Source organism: Mya arenaria, chromosome 16 (assembly GCF_026914265.1).
Source record: "Mya arenaria isolate MELC-2E11 chromosome 16, ASM2691426v1".
Classification (NCBI taxonomy): Eukaryota; Metazoa; Mollusca; class Bivalvia; order Myida; family Myidae; genus Mya; species Mya arenaria.
Window position 1 is genome coordinate 39,070,094 of NC_069137.1, and position 15,667 is coordinate 39,085,760.

General features: G+C 35.2%; 2 protein-coding genes and 1 long non-coding RNA gene across 3 annotated transcripts; all 3 read left to right on the forward strand.

The window, feature by feature from the left end:
* The first annotated feature begins 328 nt into the window (after positions 1-328).
* On the forward strand, positions 329-9,110 carry LOC128221621 (CD109 antigen-like). Its single transcript, XM_052930226.1, has 14 exons — positions 329-383; positions 1,076-1,219; positions 1,410-1,545; positions 2,144-2,320; positions 2,896-2,977; positions 3,105-3,261; positions 3,869-3,949; positions 4,537-4,708; positions 5,861-6,003; positions 6,319-6,381; positions 7,188-7,297; positions 7,667-7,722; positions 8,374-8,465; positions 9,000-9,110. Exons 1-14 carry the CDS (start codon positions 333-335, stop codon positions 9,108-9,110), a joined length of 1,575 nt encoding a protein of 524 aa, XP_052786186.1. The 5' UTR covers positions 329-332.
* Positions 9,111-9,663: 553 nt separating this feature from the next.
* LOC128221170 (uncharacterized) lies at positions 9,664-10,867 on the forward strand. The gene is made up of 2 exons (XR_008258907.1): positions 9,664-9,770; positions 10,755-10,867. It is a non-coding gene; the product is annotated as an uncharacterized LOC128221170 (long non-coding RNA).
* Positions 10,868-12,481: 1,614 nt separating this feature from the next.
* On the forward strand, positions 12,482-13,260 carry LOC128221623 (cilia- and flagella-associated protein 251-like). Its single transcript, XM_052930227.1, has 2 exons — positions 12,482-12,485; positions 12,893-13,260. Exons 1-2 carry the CDS (start codon positions 12,482-12,484, stop codon positions 13,258-13,260), a joined length of 372 nt encoding a protein of 123 aa, XP_052786187.1.
* The last annotated feature ends 2,407 nt before the right edge of the window (positions 13,261-15,667 follow it).

Here is a 15,667-nt window from a genome sequence, read left to right on the forward strand (position 1 = left end):
TATCTTCTTTCACGATTGATTACACATTTTGGTTCCAATTATGCTTAATATCACTAACGTAGCGTTCACTATGCCAGGGATTTTTTGATATGATGTAATCATAAGGTTGTGTTTATAGTCAATCAAATTAATGTTGTTGTTTTTTAAATTTGGTGTAGGATCTAGATGTTTTTCACTCCTGATCAAAGAAAATTATATTTTCACTCGTGTTTATATTTTCACTTTCGATGAAAAAATCATTTTGATTTTATACCGTCTCAATCATTTATATTAACACATTTATTTTGGATGTAACCAATCTGACGGTATTTTCTAATTTCAAGGTCAATGTCATGGTGGAATATAAAGACGGTAGTATTCATCAAGTACCTGCAGTGACGCTGGTAAGACTATTTGGAAATCGCACATTTATGCTTTAATAGCTGAAGTACGGCCAGCAATTTGCTTCTTGTGAGGGTGATTGAATTTGCAATAGTAATCGTTGGTAATAATTCTCGCTATTTTGTTGCTATTTTGTCAGCACGTGATTCCATTACATTGTCAGTTATTCTGCCCGCTCCATTACACTTTACGTGATATATTTTAACTATGCTCAAATGAGCACCAACTCTTCCCGAGTTCTCTATTTCTTTTTAACTTAGGAGTCACTATGCTCCAATAAGTATAAGGTTGCCGTTTTGTCCTGCATCAGACCTTATTAACCACAGACAACATTTACCACTTAAGTCCAAACAACTTCGACATGTTATGGTCTAAACGCGAATGTGTTACACTTGGGCTTGTCCTTGTAGCATTATTTGTATAATTGAAAAAGTTTCGACCGCCACTCTTTAGTGCCGAATGGACATGTTTTGTTTTTTTTCTTATGTTTGGGCTTAATAACTGCTGTACTTTATAAAAACATGATACTCGTACTTTTTATTGCGCGTCCGAAGTAGTATTCCAAATTCTTTGTTTACTTTCCTTCTAAATTATACTTCTAGAAGCATATACATACTTTGCAGCATTATCTTTGCTTTATTTACCTTTCTGTTTTGCAAGTATTCATTATGCCTTCTTATAAATTTATAAACAGGTCAATTCAGGACAGGGTCATTCTACCTATGTCAAAGTTCTGCCATCACAAATTGGAGATCTAGATGTATCGGTTATGGCAAAGATCGGTGACTTTTTCCAGACTATCGCATATGACAAGGTTCAAAGAACAATTCAAGTAAAGGTAAAGAAAACATATAGAGTCTTTGATCAATTGTGACGTAACATTTCACCATTACATGTAGCTACACCCTTATAGTTCATGTTCAATGTGACAGCATTAACTCTTATAAGAATTACTCATTGTATAGATAGATATTTGTACATCGTCACACAAGTCAAATACTGCTTTTATTCCGATATTCCTTATTTAGCCGAATGGCGTGTACAAAACGATGAACGAACAGCATTTAGTGCATGTGCAACAGTCAAGTTTCTCGAACACCTTTCGGCTTACCGATCCACCAAACATTGTCCGGGGCTCCAAGAAATCATCAATGACGATATCAGGTATCAATGTGTGTCTAATAATAATGTCACGGTAATGTTTGCAATATCAAATAAGTGTTTCATACTTAAAAGTGTCCATTTAAAATACTACATGATTTAAACGCAACATACGACAGAAATTCCTTATTTCATACTGTGTTAACTTGTCCCAGATCACACAAACGCCCTTTTCCCTGCATATTTACCTACGCAATACTTACGAAAGGAAATATACTTTTGTCGTAAGAATTTAAGTGTTGTTAAACGAAAACTTTATGTTGTTTTGTAGATATAATTACTTTTTAAAATATGATTATGTCAGTTGTTATATGGGATTGTATCTTTACTCCTTGCTAACGTGAAATACATTTCGATACGGATTCTTCGCAAGAAACTTATTAATTGTATTTATATCCAAAATAAGGGTAAGGGCATTGATACATGTTTCAAATGAGTTCTGTGTGTGAGGAGTTTATCAAATAAAAAAACACGACCTCTGGGTCGTGCATAATTTAACAATTAGTCAATTTAAGCTCAATTTCAGTTCAATCATTCACGTAAATACCTTTAATTCTTAAGGTTGGCAAAACTATTTCCGAAATTTTGATTTCGTTTCCAGGTGACTTTATGGTCCCAAGCATAGACGGTCTGAGCAGCCTTTTACAACAACCCTACGGGTGTGGTGAGCAAAATATGATGAATTTTGCACCCGATGTATACATCACAAAATATCTTAAGGTCGTCGGCAAACTCACCAGTGATATTCAGAGAAAGGCAAAAGGACAAATGGAATTCGGTAAGTTTTTTTAATACGGTCATTGAATTTTTAAATTTGGTGGTGAGATGAGTTCTAGTAAGTGTTATTAAGGATTGTTGGGATAAGAGTGAGGTTTGTGCACATAAACTGGTTTAAACCCCCAGTAAATTTACATTTTACTGACCGTACCTAACAATTCTTGATAAACATACCAATTATATATATATATATATATATATATATATATATATATATATATATATATATATATATATATATATATATATAGTATTTATGCACTGTGCTGTTTGTAGAGTTTTGTGCTGTTCTATGTTTCTTGTTTGTGATTTTGTGTTCTAAGTCTTTGGCGTTTGCCCATTGCCACTAAATCCGGTTTATGTTTAAACTTTTTGCTACTGAGCGTGTTTCTGTAGCTTTTTGCATAAATATTAAGTGGAAAACGTTTTAAACAGCTTCAATGATCGAGACATAGTGTGTTGAGGTTAGTACACCATCAAAAACGGTATAACAGTTTATTTGAAATGACTTGAAACTCGAAGTATACAGTTGTGATGATGTATAGTGTTTTATAACATGTCGTATAATTTGGTTAGGGTACCAAAATGAGATGACCAAAGTTCACTACGATGGATCATTTAGTGCTTTTGGAAACAGCGACAGTTCAGGCAGCACTTGGTATGTATGGACATGTTTTATATAATTGTTGCCACTTTGGTTTAATTGCGAAATTATATGTCGAAAGGAAAAACATTGTTGAAATGTTTAAGAATGTGACTTTTCTAAAAACGTTTTTTGAACCAAGGTTGACTGCTTTTGTCCTGAAATGCTTCGGCCAAGCAAAGGATCTAATAACTATTGACGACAACGTTATGGGAAAAGCAATGATGTGGCTTCTCACCCATCAGATGGCAGATGGTTCGTTTAGTGAACCCGGAAGAATAATACATACCAACATGCAGGTAATGCAAAATGTGTTTTAAATTAGGGGTGGATCCAGAATTTTGCGTTCAAGGGGGTGCAACTTCGGGGTGCAAATTTAGACTTGCGCCCCTACCTATATTAGCAAATTATCACGTTTAAATTTGGTTTTGGATTTTTGTTGTTGTTTTTCGGCTAATTTTATACTGACATTGTGCATTTTGGTGTATTATCATGAAAAATACATCAGTATTGTCACTTAAAGGATCAGTTACACAATGTTAGTGGTTAGTGGTTAATGTATATTAATTATCCAGCCTTTGTAGAAAACGCATGTTGTTAAAGGCCTAGTTTAAGGAATGTTTGGCATTATAATCCCCTGCTGTACATCTCCTGCTAATTGCACTGGTGTTACAGTAGGGGCCAATTTCCTGTGTATTCGTTTATTGGCTCAATGCCATTTAGGGTCCATTTCTATAATAAAACTTATCATCTTATAGTTTAGATATGACATGTGTCTTCTATTTCAGTGCTTTATTCTGTTTATCAAAATATCTTACTTAACTCCACTCGTCTAATTCACAAGAATCCAGCGTTATATAATATCGACATATATCGTATTTATATGTACCTGTGTTTTCATTTTAGTCCGGATCGGGTCACGGAGTCCCAATGACAGCTTTTACTCTAGTGTCTCTCCTTGAAAACCAACAACTGCATTTGATACAGGTACTAGGAAGGGCATTGTTATGAAAGATTGGATCGATATTTCTGTGGCCTGATATCATCTATTTCAAAAGTATAAGTAGTATGTGGAAAAGATTTCACTATATAATGTCGTACGCAAGTTGCTTCATTCAATTTTATTTAAGTGTTGCAAATGGATTAAACACATTGCTTGGAGAATCAAATGAACTATATTTGAACTGAAAGAAAACAATTTCACTTATTGAGAAAAATATATTGTCTTAATTTCACGGAAGAGTGGTTGTACCGTACGAGCGTTGTTCATTTCTATGCATATAATAAAAAGGAGATATTATGACAGGACGCTTTTCTTACGCCCAGTATGACGTCAGTTCGGTGTGTAAACGCGTATTCGTCGAGGCGGATGCATGTTTATGCACAGAAGAAGACGATAAGCTATATTTTCATTTCAAAGTACACAGATCAAAGCTCAACTAACACTCAACAAAATACAACCTCCAAAGACTCCCATTATACTCTATGGAACTATTAAGACAAATCCCGGTTTACAAAGGGTTTAAGTTATCGTAACTGACTGACAATACAATAATGTTATATCTGTTTTTCAGGGTAGAACAGTTGATCAGGCAATTAAAAAAAGTGTTCAATACCTCGAGGCTAGGCTGAACACATTACACGACGCCTATTCTACCGCGGTAACCTGCTATGCACTTGCTAAGGCCAATAGCAGTCTGGCCAACTCCTGTTTTACAAAACTTCAGAACGCTGCAAGTCATGACGGTAACACCTTAAATAGCGATGTGTTACTATCTATCATATATTATTTAAGTTAAAAAGTACATTAAACAGCACATTCTTGGTAATATATAAATGAATAGATATACGCAAGACGAAATATTATGTCCAATATACATTTGCATTGGAAATTAAAATGGATTCTATTCGAGAACTGTTATTTTCTAGTCTTTGTTATATCATCATAACATGTTAAAACAACCTACTAAATAAATTACCTGGAACAAAAGGAGAAAAGATGTATTGGGAAAAGACCAGTCACATTTCCAAAAGAGTTGCTAACAATCAGCTTTCCGCCCGTGCTCCACCTCAAGACGTTGAGACGACCTCATATGCGCTGCTCACGTACGTTCAAATGGGAAAGGTCACGGAAGCCTTTTCGATAGTAAAATGGTTGATATCTCAACGAAACCCAACAGGAGGATTTGTTTCAACACAGGTTTGCTATGTAACATTTTTGTTTATTTTTAATATTATTTTTTATTAATATCATTATTATTAGTATTATTATTAGTATTATTAGTATTTTTATAATTATTATTATTTTATTATAATTATTATTATTATTATTATTATTATTATTGTTATTATTATTATTATTATAACTTCGTTGTTTTTTATCATTATCTTAGCAATTTGAAGTGTACCATTTGTGTATCTTTTGGCCATATACAGTTTTTTTAATACCATGGTATATCGATGAGACATAATAGTTACTTACCCTCAGCTACTTATAGTGTAACTTATTATAAACGTATAGCGATCTTGGGTAGCCCATGTTATTCACAACGAAAGAAGATTAAACGGTTACCAAAATGTTTCTCAAACTCCCACGCAGTAATTTCCCTTGGCGAGCAGCGAAAAGGAGAGTTTGAAAAAAGTAATATTAAGCTTAATTGTTTGTTTCGCAAATGCCATTTGAAATAATGAAAGCTTGTTCCCTTATAATGTATAGTCTTTTTTATCCTCGTTCTATTTACTCATAACAGTTCACAAAAACAAACACAATTGTAACCGTATTATCAACAATAATGTATCTTAAACAAGTGTATACTTAACATGTTATAATTGAAGTAAATATACTTTTTTGCTGTTTCTATTTCCTCTCTTATTAGGACACAATGGTTTCTTTACAAGCGTTGTCAGAGTTTTCGTCACGGTTTGCGTTAGGTCCGTCCACTACACCTGGATATGGAGTTCATTTTCACGCGACTGGTTCTAATTTTGCCCATGATTACGACGTCAGTTCACAAACGTATGACGTCAGTCACAGAGTTGAGGTATGTAGGTCTATGATAAGAGAGCTTTTGACATGCATACCTTTTACTAAGTGACGTCACTGTTTAAAATCGGTATCACTGGTAACTAGGACTAGAACTAGTATTGAAATCACTAGTGACTGTTAAAATGTGCAAGGTAGGACTTCTACTGATTGTTTTTATGTAAAAACTTGTGTCTGACTTATTCAGCAAATTTAACATTAAACCTCCCAAATATTTGTTTATTTATATTTTGACGAGGCTAAATGATAAAATTCAGCATTTTTAACGGTTTTTGAAACGTTTCATGAAATCACAATTGTATATTCCTGACAGATTCCTACAGGCGTTTCTCAGGTCGACGTCAACGTCTCGGGATTAGGAGTGGCGGTTCTTGACGTAAGTAGTTGACACTAAACGGAAAATTATTCTCAGGAAGCTAAGCGAACACAATTTTAACGTATTATTGAGCTATCATTTACCTCGTAAGAACATTTATTATGCTTTCTTTAAACTGCCATGATATTGAAGCAATGAAAGATTGCATCTATTCGGCATAACTGCAAGGCATACATACGAAAAAAGGTTACCAATACAGACAAGTTTTCTTAAATGCATTACTTATGGAGTTGGTAAATGAAATTGGTATAAAAAAAAAATATTCTGTTATATCTTAACATTATAAGCCTATATTTCAAACGAGGAAACTTTCTCTGTTACCAAGTATAGGAAAGGACGGTTACCTTGCGTCAAGCAGGATAATTTCATAGGAGATATAATTGTGTACACCGTCTGAAATCCCGTACCACGAAATACTGTATGAGTAAACCTACAACAAATGCAAAATGCATTGCATATCTTAAAGATGTTGGCGAGTTGGAGTGGCGAGTTGGAAAATATATTGTCTCAATATCAAAGTATGCATAAATAAAAGCATTGGTACTTAAACCAAACAAAGGAGGCTATAGCGCTCTCTGTTTGGTATTGGTCATATACAACATCTTTGCAAACCAACACCGGTGCATGGGTTCTATATGCAATTTGAAACAATCGTATCGTCAAACACAAACGACTGAATTAACTGTACATGTTGGTTATGCATATCACATCATTCGATAAGCGACATCGATCAGTAAGTTCAAATTAAGACTTATATTGAATATCATAATGAAGAATTATCATTACAATGTGTAACTTTGCTTAAGGTCACGTCTGAGTACTACGTCCAGGGATCGCAGACTGACAATCATATTAATGTGACAGTTGGCATTATACATGAGACTCTTAACAGCATCACGGTTAAATCCTGTATGAGGTATGTATTTAGTTTAAAAATTCTTAAGATAGAACAATGATCGACATATAACACTTTTAATTTAAAAAAGATATCACTTATCTTTTTCATTAAAAATTGACAGTGCCACAAATCCTACAAATTGGCAGATATGCATTAAAAACCACAACAATGTTTAACTCATGCCATATGGTTTTTTTTCTTTAAATGAAAAAGCAGTTATTGCTTGTTTAAACACCTGCCTGTGTTTTGATACTCTGTTAGTCAAGAATAAATATCGTGTCATTATATCTTATACGGTTTAAGTCTGTCTAAGGGTTAAGCCGTCAGAGAGATATGAAAAATATAACGCAAATAGTGTGAAAGAGTAACGTTCTTTAAATATCTTAGGTGGACAGATCCAAGCGATAGTGGCATGCTGCTTATGGAGGTTGAATTACCTACTGGTGAGCTTTTGGTAACTCTTATCAACTATACAAGATACACTCTTACTCCCAAATTAGATGTACCTAAATAAATACAATTGTATTAATATACCGAAAAGGGTTAATAAAAATAAAAATCAATGGTTCTTATGAAGGATACCGTTTTTAATTTGTAAAAAACGTGCAGCAAACACAGTTATGTCTTCCTTATAAGACGATAGTTGATCACAGTAAATCTTTTAGCACTCATCAGTCATTTCATAATTTTGCGTTTTCGACTATTAAATATACGGTTACCATCTTGTTATCAATCATGAATGTTTTCCATAAATTCATTATTTGGTAAGTAATTAAACGTTTATCATTCAAGATGTACGTTTGTTATACATGTGTATGATTTGATTTTCAATACGAGTGTCATTTTTAATATTTAAAACAAATATTTGCGCGGCAAAATGTATACCTATTGTTCGGGTATTTAATGCAAGTTGTGGTATTTGCGTGACGAAACTATTAATACACAGATTCACGATTTTGAAATTGGTAATAGGTTGTTGTTTGTCATGCGATCATGAACTGATACCTTTGAATAAACTTGTTCATCTTGTATCACATTTTGTGCAATGCAATTTAATAATAATCATGTACAGTGTATCTGACCATGTGTTCCAGGTTTCAACCCTGATGTGGACACACTGAAGGCCCAGGCTGCCATCAAACAGTTTGAACAGCGAGGAAGATACGTACCACTATATTTCGATGGCGTAAATAATTTTCTGTTTATTAAAATAAAAACAAATACAATAGTGTAAACACGTTAATCACGGTCTTATTTCAGGTTTCCCTACATTAATTCGTAGTTGTATTAAACAAAACTCGTAACACCAATGCCGTAGGATATTCTTCATCGTGAACCAAATTTCAATCATTTCTATTTACAAACATACATATCAAACAACTCTACAATAATCTTACATTTCCTGTAAGTAAAATGTTTTATTTTATTTCATTAAGTGTCTATTTTTGTTCATTTAAACACGGTATTAGCTAGGATTTAGGCTACTTGGCCTGTCCCTGAAGTTTTAAATGTATAACGGAAGTCCAGTTTTAGTTTTTAATTATGTTTACATGTGACTCATATGTCTGCTCTGATATTCCAAATGTTTTCAGCAAAACCACATGTCATTGCCTTCCTTATTTTCGACCAAAATATTTGGATAGACAGGGTTGGCCATTAATGTTTTATTGTTGTGTTTGTTTTCTGTTCTTTTATGATCTTACTAAATGCTTTCTTTCAGTTACGATCACAAGAACAGGTTTGTGTCAACGTGAAGATTAACAGAGCTGATCCAGTTGTCAGAAGTCAACCCTGCCACGTGATCGCTTACGACTATTACGAGCCCAGTTAGTTCAACTTTATTTAAGTGTTGTAAAGGTTTCGTTCCCGTACCCGGCGCAGAAGTTTTCAGTGGTTTAAAGGTTGTGGATTACTTAGTGACAGCATGGGTCAATAGATTGTGTTTTTTTATTCGTTTCCTCCGGCTTCTGCAAAGAAGATTTTTTTTCAAGAATGTTTTACGTAACATTTACTATACTCATTTGCCAAAAATAATGTGAATCGGTTCCTTATGCTTTACGGGCCATCACGATATCGTAAGATCAAGTCTTACTTTTTTATTCTAAATACGCGCAACAAATAGAATTGAAGGTTTAACTTGCAAAATCAAATGAAATGTATCCAAACTGACCAATGCATTTATTACTTTGGAAAAGGAAACGGGCGTTTGTCAATAAAATGGCATCTATTGTATTTCATAGAGACATTTGCATTCTGCAAGTTGGACATAATGGTTTCTTTGAAAGTTTGAAAGAAGATGGTACGAGGTGCCTCCACACCCGCCCGATCCCTCCCCACAACCCCAACTTAATATACAATTTCAATAATGAATGTTATATACATTTCAGCTCGCCAGTCGGTTGCAGTCTACGAGTCAGGTGTTCTGAAGAGTTCCAACATATGTGATGTGTGCCCGGCTTGCAGCTTTTGTACAAGCGGTAACCGACCTCCGGTAAGGCAATTTGGGCATCACTCTAACGGCCATATTTTAATTTCAAAATAATGTGTGTGTTTTTTTTAATATACATTTTTGTGTATAACCACTGAATAAAGATTCTTATTCGATAACTAAAATATGCGATGGCAAAGAGGTGACATGTGTGATTTTTAGAATATCGTAGACACAACTCAGTGATAATAAAGTCGCGGGAACGAGATAGTAAGTCGTGGCAACTAGATCACTAAGGTGTGCGAACGAGATAGAATTCCTGACTACGACATAGAAAGTAATTGGAACGAGTTATTAAGTCGTGGGGACGACATAAAAACACACCTGTCACCTCTATGCTACCATAGAAATGCTTTTTTTTTTATTCAAATATATTTTAGGTAGATAGTTTTATATTGAATAACATCACTACGTACATATCATAATTGTATCAAATTTGTAGATCCTATGCTTTGAGTTATAATCACTTAAAGGTATTCGCTCATGTTTTTGCAAAATGCACTTTTCTGTAAAACGAAATAAAGTGTGACAAATCATAAGGTAACCCTTCAGCAAATGTTGATATTTTTTTGCAAATATCGTCTTTGTAGATTACAATTTCCAATAGCGTTAACAACGTGATAACCAATCACGCCACAACAACAGCTTTATTGTGGCGTGATTGGTTATCACGTGATGTTACCAATGTATTGTTAAGAGGTCAAAATGTCTACTACTTTTGTTAAAGTCCCTATAGTATTGTGATTAAGCCGTCGGTTTTCTATTTTTTCTTGACGTAACCGGCGTGGGTTCGCACCCCACTTTAACCTAAAAACTTTTTATACTTCATATATAATCGTATCGTTTTATGCAATTTCGATATCATATATCAAAACAACGATAAAAATAAGTGTATTCAGATTCATAACCGGGAAGACTAATTTAAAGTCCAAAAACATGAGCGAGTACCTTTAAACATTTGCTAATAAGGAGTATGTTTACTTTCAGATTGTTGGTTAGCGAACACCGTTTCTGAGCTCAAAAAGAAACCATTGGAATGTAATGACTTGTAATTTACTTTTCTGAAATTTCAATATATTAAATGCATTAGCATGTCTTTATTTTGGAATATCCTGTTGTATAGTGTATAGAACAGTAAATACTTAAAAGTGTATACATGGCGAAGCCGGGAAGAATATAGGCAAGCGCAGTAGTTAGGTATGAACGTGCTCAATACGAGAGTATCATACTATTAAATGAATTATATATAAGATGTATCTATTATGATTTATGTCAGATAGAGAGGATGGCGAAAAGGACGATGAGATGGGAATAAGCCAATGATAAAAGATGTGCCGATGCAACAAAAAATATTGCCTTTTTACCATACCGACTTTCAAATCTAGCATTATTTATCGAATTCCATAACAGATTTCCTATACAAAGTACTAAATATTTGAAAGAAACAGTGCGAAAATGTAACAAAGAAATGGCGCGTTTTTCTGTCTTGAGTAATCAATAAGCTGTGATGCGGGATCGCGATGGCCCTAACAGGAATTCGTATTAGGCGAAGGTTAAAGAAGGCGGAAGGGTGTATAGGGGGGGAAAGAGATTAAATGAGGAATAAGGGGTAGATGTCAATGCGACATATACGGAGAGAGAGAAAATTATTACAGCAGACAAAGAGGGCTAGAGGGAATAGTGAGTCAAATGAATAGCGGGGAAAGTGAATTTGGGGAGGTGAGTGGAGAATTGGGGGAGATCAAATGAGGAACATAGAGGGAGGTGTTGAAGAGGGCAGGTGAGGATGGAGAAAGAAATATATAAGTAGAAATAGAGGATTAAGGGCGAGAAATGATTAGTGGGGGTGTGAATTGGGGAAAAGTTTTCAGTTCTCGTGACAAGCCGGGCTCGAGAACCAGCATGGCCAGTTCATTACAAACATACTAATTATTTCCAGCATGGCCTTCACACAAAAAGTATTACAAAACACATATACTAACTTACATATTAAGCAACTTACAAAACATACAATCACACTATCATATTTTTCTCATGTAATTAAACATAATTATAGATGAATTCAACATTTCTTCGACAAACACATCTCAGTTTAATATGATGATTATAAATTACAATAAGTTCATCCTGTAAATAATGTAGATATATTTAGTAAAACCACATTCAATCAATATATTTTCAACATTTACACATTTGGTACTATCCATTATAAGTTGTTGAAAGAATGTCATATACGTACATTAACAAAAATTATGTAAACAATGAACTACTTATTATAATGTGAATTAAACAAAGTGTCAAGATTTTTTTATAATATTATTCTGTCAATACTATAAGCCTTTTAATGCACGTTTAAAGGCTGGCAGCTTTTCTTGACACTTAATATATGTAGGAAGAGACTTCCAAATTTTCATTGCTTTATAGGCAAATGTATTTTGATATAGTTTGTTCTAGGTTTTACAACAAAAAGATCCTTGTTTCTGAAGAACGCAAGCTAAAATGCTCATTTTTGGCAAATGTTCACAATTCTGTGAAGGACGAAGGAGTCAAACATTTCATGCTTTTGAAAACAAGTAATGAAAGATGATAATAGCACCTGTCTTCAAATGATAGCAACCCTGACTGTTTGAATATCTTTCCACAGTGGCTAGTTACCGAATTATTCGCTTACTCGCTCTTTCCTGTATATAAGTGAATTTTGTGGTATCTGAGAAATGTGTAAGTCCTCGTACACTACAACAGTACTCCATGTTTGACATGATATATACATAATAATATAATATTTTCATAATGTTTACTATTCGGAATTCAACAGAAGAAAACAATGTTGAATTATAAATTTAACAAAAATAAACAATAACTGTAATATATTATTGATCAGTGCTTTATTCAAAATAAGCTCTTATGTTATAACATAAATAATAATTGTTGACTGTCTAAACTATTCATCTGACATGCTTGATTTAGCCATATATTCAAAGTGTCTTTTACCATTCGTCTGGAGTTCATAAGTTATAAGCACCCTTTACAAAATGTATGAAATAAAATGTTTTTCCGCGCCTGTGTTCTATTGAAATTATGTGATTAAAATTGTAATATAAATTTATATAGGGAAAAATGAGAAGGGAGAGAAAATGGGGATGAAGGGGAGGGAAAGAGGGGAGAAAAGGTGAGAGAAAGAGAAGGAGGGAAAGAGGGGGAAAGGGGAGAGAGAAAAAGGGGAAAAAGAGAAGGGGAAGAAAGAGAGGAGAGAAAGAGGAGGGAAGTAAGAGAGAAGGGGAAGAAAGAGAGGAGAGAAAGAGGGGGAAAGAAAGGGGAGTGGAGAAAGAAGGGTGAAAAGAGAGAGGGGAGAAAGGGGAAGGGAAAACAGGAGGGAGAGAAAGAGAGGATATACAGGGGAGGTTGGAGTGTAAAGAGGGGAAGAACGTGGTGGGAGAGAGATATGAGTTTGAAGGGAATTGAGATAGAGAAGAAAGAGAAGAGAATGTGGTAAAGATATTGTTGGAGGTATGAGAGAGATACAGCCGAAAGTATGAAGTGACAGGGAAAGAAGAGCGATGAAGGAGATAAGACGCGGAAGTTGAGAGGTTGAAAGTACATAAGTTTTTGAGATTTAAGAAGAGGGAAGGGGGTATAAGGGGAAACTAAAGTTCGGGGAAGGGAGGCAACGATAAGAAAGTAATCAAGTTTTTATAGATCTCGAAACATGTGCGACCACATACACATGTACGATGGAGGCTCATAGAGCCAGAAGGAAAGACAGAAGAGAGAGGAGACAGATCTCGTACCATGCACGACCACACGTACGAGCGGTGGCTCTGAGAGCCAGGCTCGAGAACCAGCACCGCTAGTTCCCGTACAAATTTACCCAAGATTTGAAACCCTGGGATTTTATCATAATACAAAACTTGAAGGTTTAAATGGTAGATTTATATTACATTTCCGTGGAAATGTTATTTGTATAAATACATGCAGTGGGACGAAAAAAAAACTACATGTTATAATATTATATTTTAAGAGCTTTAAATTGGAATGACAATTCTTCAAAAATGAGTTAATTGCCTTTAATTAGCTATTTAGTATTATTTTTATGCCTTCCGTTTATTGATTATTCAGTCTATTTATATTATTATTAACTATTCTATAAATAGGTGTATTATTATAATATCAATGATATACAGTAACGCCTTTTGCCATCACAATAAAAGGTGCGAACGTATGGCCATGAATGAAAATATTACTGTAAGTTGTATACCCGCAGAAAATAAAAGATTAACTCTTGAAATATAAATGGTCTGAAAGAGTGCCGAATACATTGCGACATGGAGGCACCCCGCCGCCGCATACAGTATGCGACAGACAAATTACTGCATTTAGGTCGCGTTACATTGCCCCGCAAAAAGCACCATTTGAAATACTTAAACACCGTATGAAGATGTTCGTTTATTTATTATTGACTGTTTTGGGTCAATAGTTGATACAGTTTTGGGCAAATAACTGATACAAACATGAAGGAAATGAGAAAGAAATATAGAGGCTGAGAAACTAAACAATAAATTTGCTTAGCCTAATGCAGAAAATGCATCATTACAGGAAAACGGAAATGAGATTTGTAAAGAATTGTCCTATGTTCATTATGATTCGAAATCGGACGCCAAATTTGTGAATTTTATTTCACATCATATCTAGCAGGCTTAATAACATAAACTAGTTGTGTAAAACTCCATTCTTGTATACAATCCTACCATGCAAAAGGTTACCACGCTCGCTGAGCCTGAATCGGAGGCTTTTTGTGATGATCTAGCCGTGCAAGACTTCGGTGGCAACCCTGGAGAAGCACGGCTTCCTCGTGATCGTAGGTGAATCATGGCCACCTCGTTATTATAGGTGAATCATGGCTTCCTCGTTATCGCAGGTGAATCATGGCTTCCTCGTTATCGCAGGTGAATCATGGCTTCCTCGTTATCGCAGGTGAATCATGGCTTCCTCGTTATCGCAGGTGAATCATGGCTTCCTCGTTATCGCAGGTGAATCATGGCTTCCTCGTTATCTTAGGTGAATCATGGCTTCCTCGTTATCTTAGGTGAATCATGGCTTCCTCGTTATCGTAGGTGAATCATGGCTTCTTTGTTATCGTAGGTGAATCATGGCTTCCTCGTTATCGTAAGTGAATCATGTCTTCTGCGGTATCTTGGGTGAATCACGGCTACTTCATTACAATAGATGAATCACGGCTTCCTCGTTATCGCAGGTGAATCATGGCTCCCTCGTTATAGTATGTGAATCATGGCTTCCTCGTATTCGTAGGTGAATCACGGCTTCTGCGTTATCGTAGGTGAATTACGGCTTCCTCGGCTTTCTCGTTATCGTAGGTGAATCACGTCTGGAGAAGCACGTCTACCGCGCTGTCTTAGGTGATGCACGGCTTCCGCGTTATCGTAGGTGAAACACGGATTCCTCATTATCGTAGGTGAATCACGTCTTCTGCAATATTTTAGGTGAATAACGGCTACCTTTTTACAGTAGATGAATCACAGCTACCTCGTTATAGAAGGTGAATCACGGATTCCTCGCTTTCGTAGATGAATCACGGCTTCCTCGTTATAGAAGGTGAATCACGGCTTCCTCGCTTTCGTAGATGAATCACAGCTACCTCGTTATAGAAGGTGAATCACGGATTCCTCGCTTTCGTAGATGAATCACGGCTACCTCGTTATAGAATGTGAATCACGGCTTCCTCGCTTTCGTAGGTGAATCACGGCTTCATCGTTATCTAAGGTGAATCACGGCTTCTGCGTTATCGTTGGTGAATCACGGCTTCCGTGCTATCGTAGGTGAATCGCGACTTACGCGTTAGTATAGGTATAGATACGGCCATGCTCTTCATCTGAAACAAGACT

Excerpts from the sequence above, each read along its gene's own strand:
- LOC128221621 (XM_052930226.1), top strand. The coding sequence starts at position 333 with ATGGTGGAATATAAAGACGGTAGTATTCATCAAGTACCTGCAGTGACG. Across the intron at positions 6,382-7,187 it reads TAGGAGTGGCGGTTCTTGAC|GTCACGTCTGAGTACTACGT; the intron begins GTAAGTAGTTGA and ends ACTTTGCTTAAG. Across the intron at positions 7,723-8,373 it reads GGAGGTTGAATTACCTACTG|GTTTCAACCCTGATGTGGAC; the intron begins GTGAGCTTTTGG and ends CATGTGTTCCAG.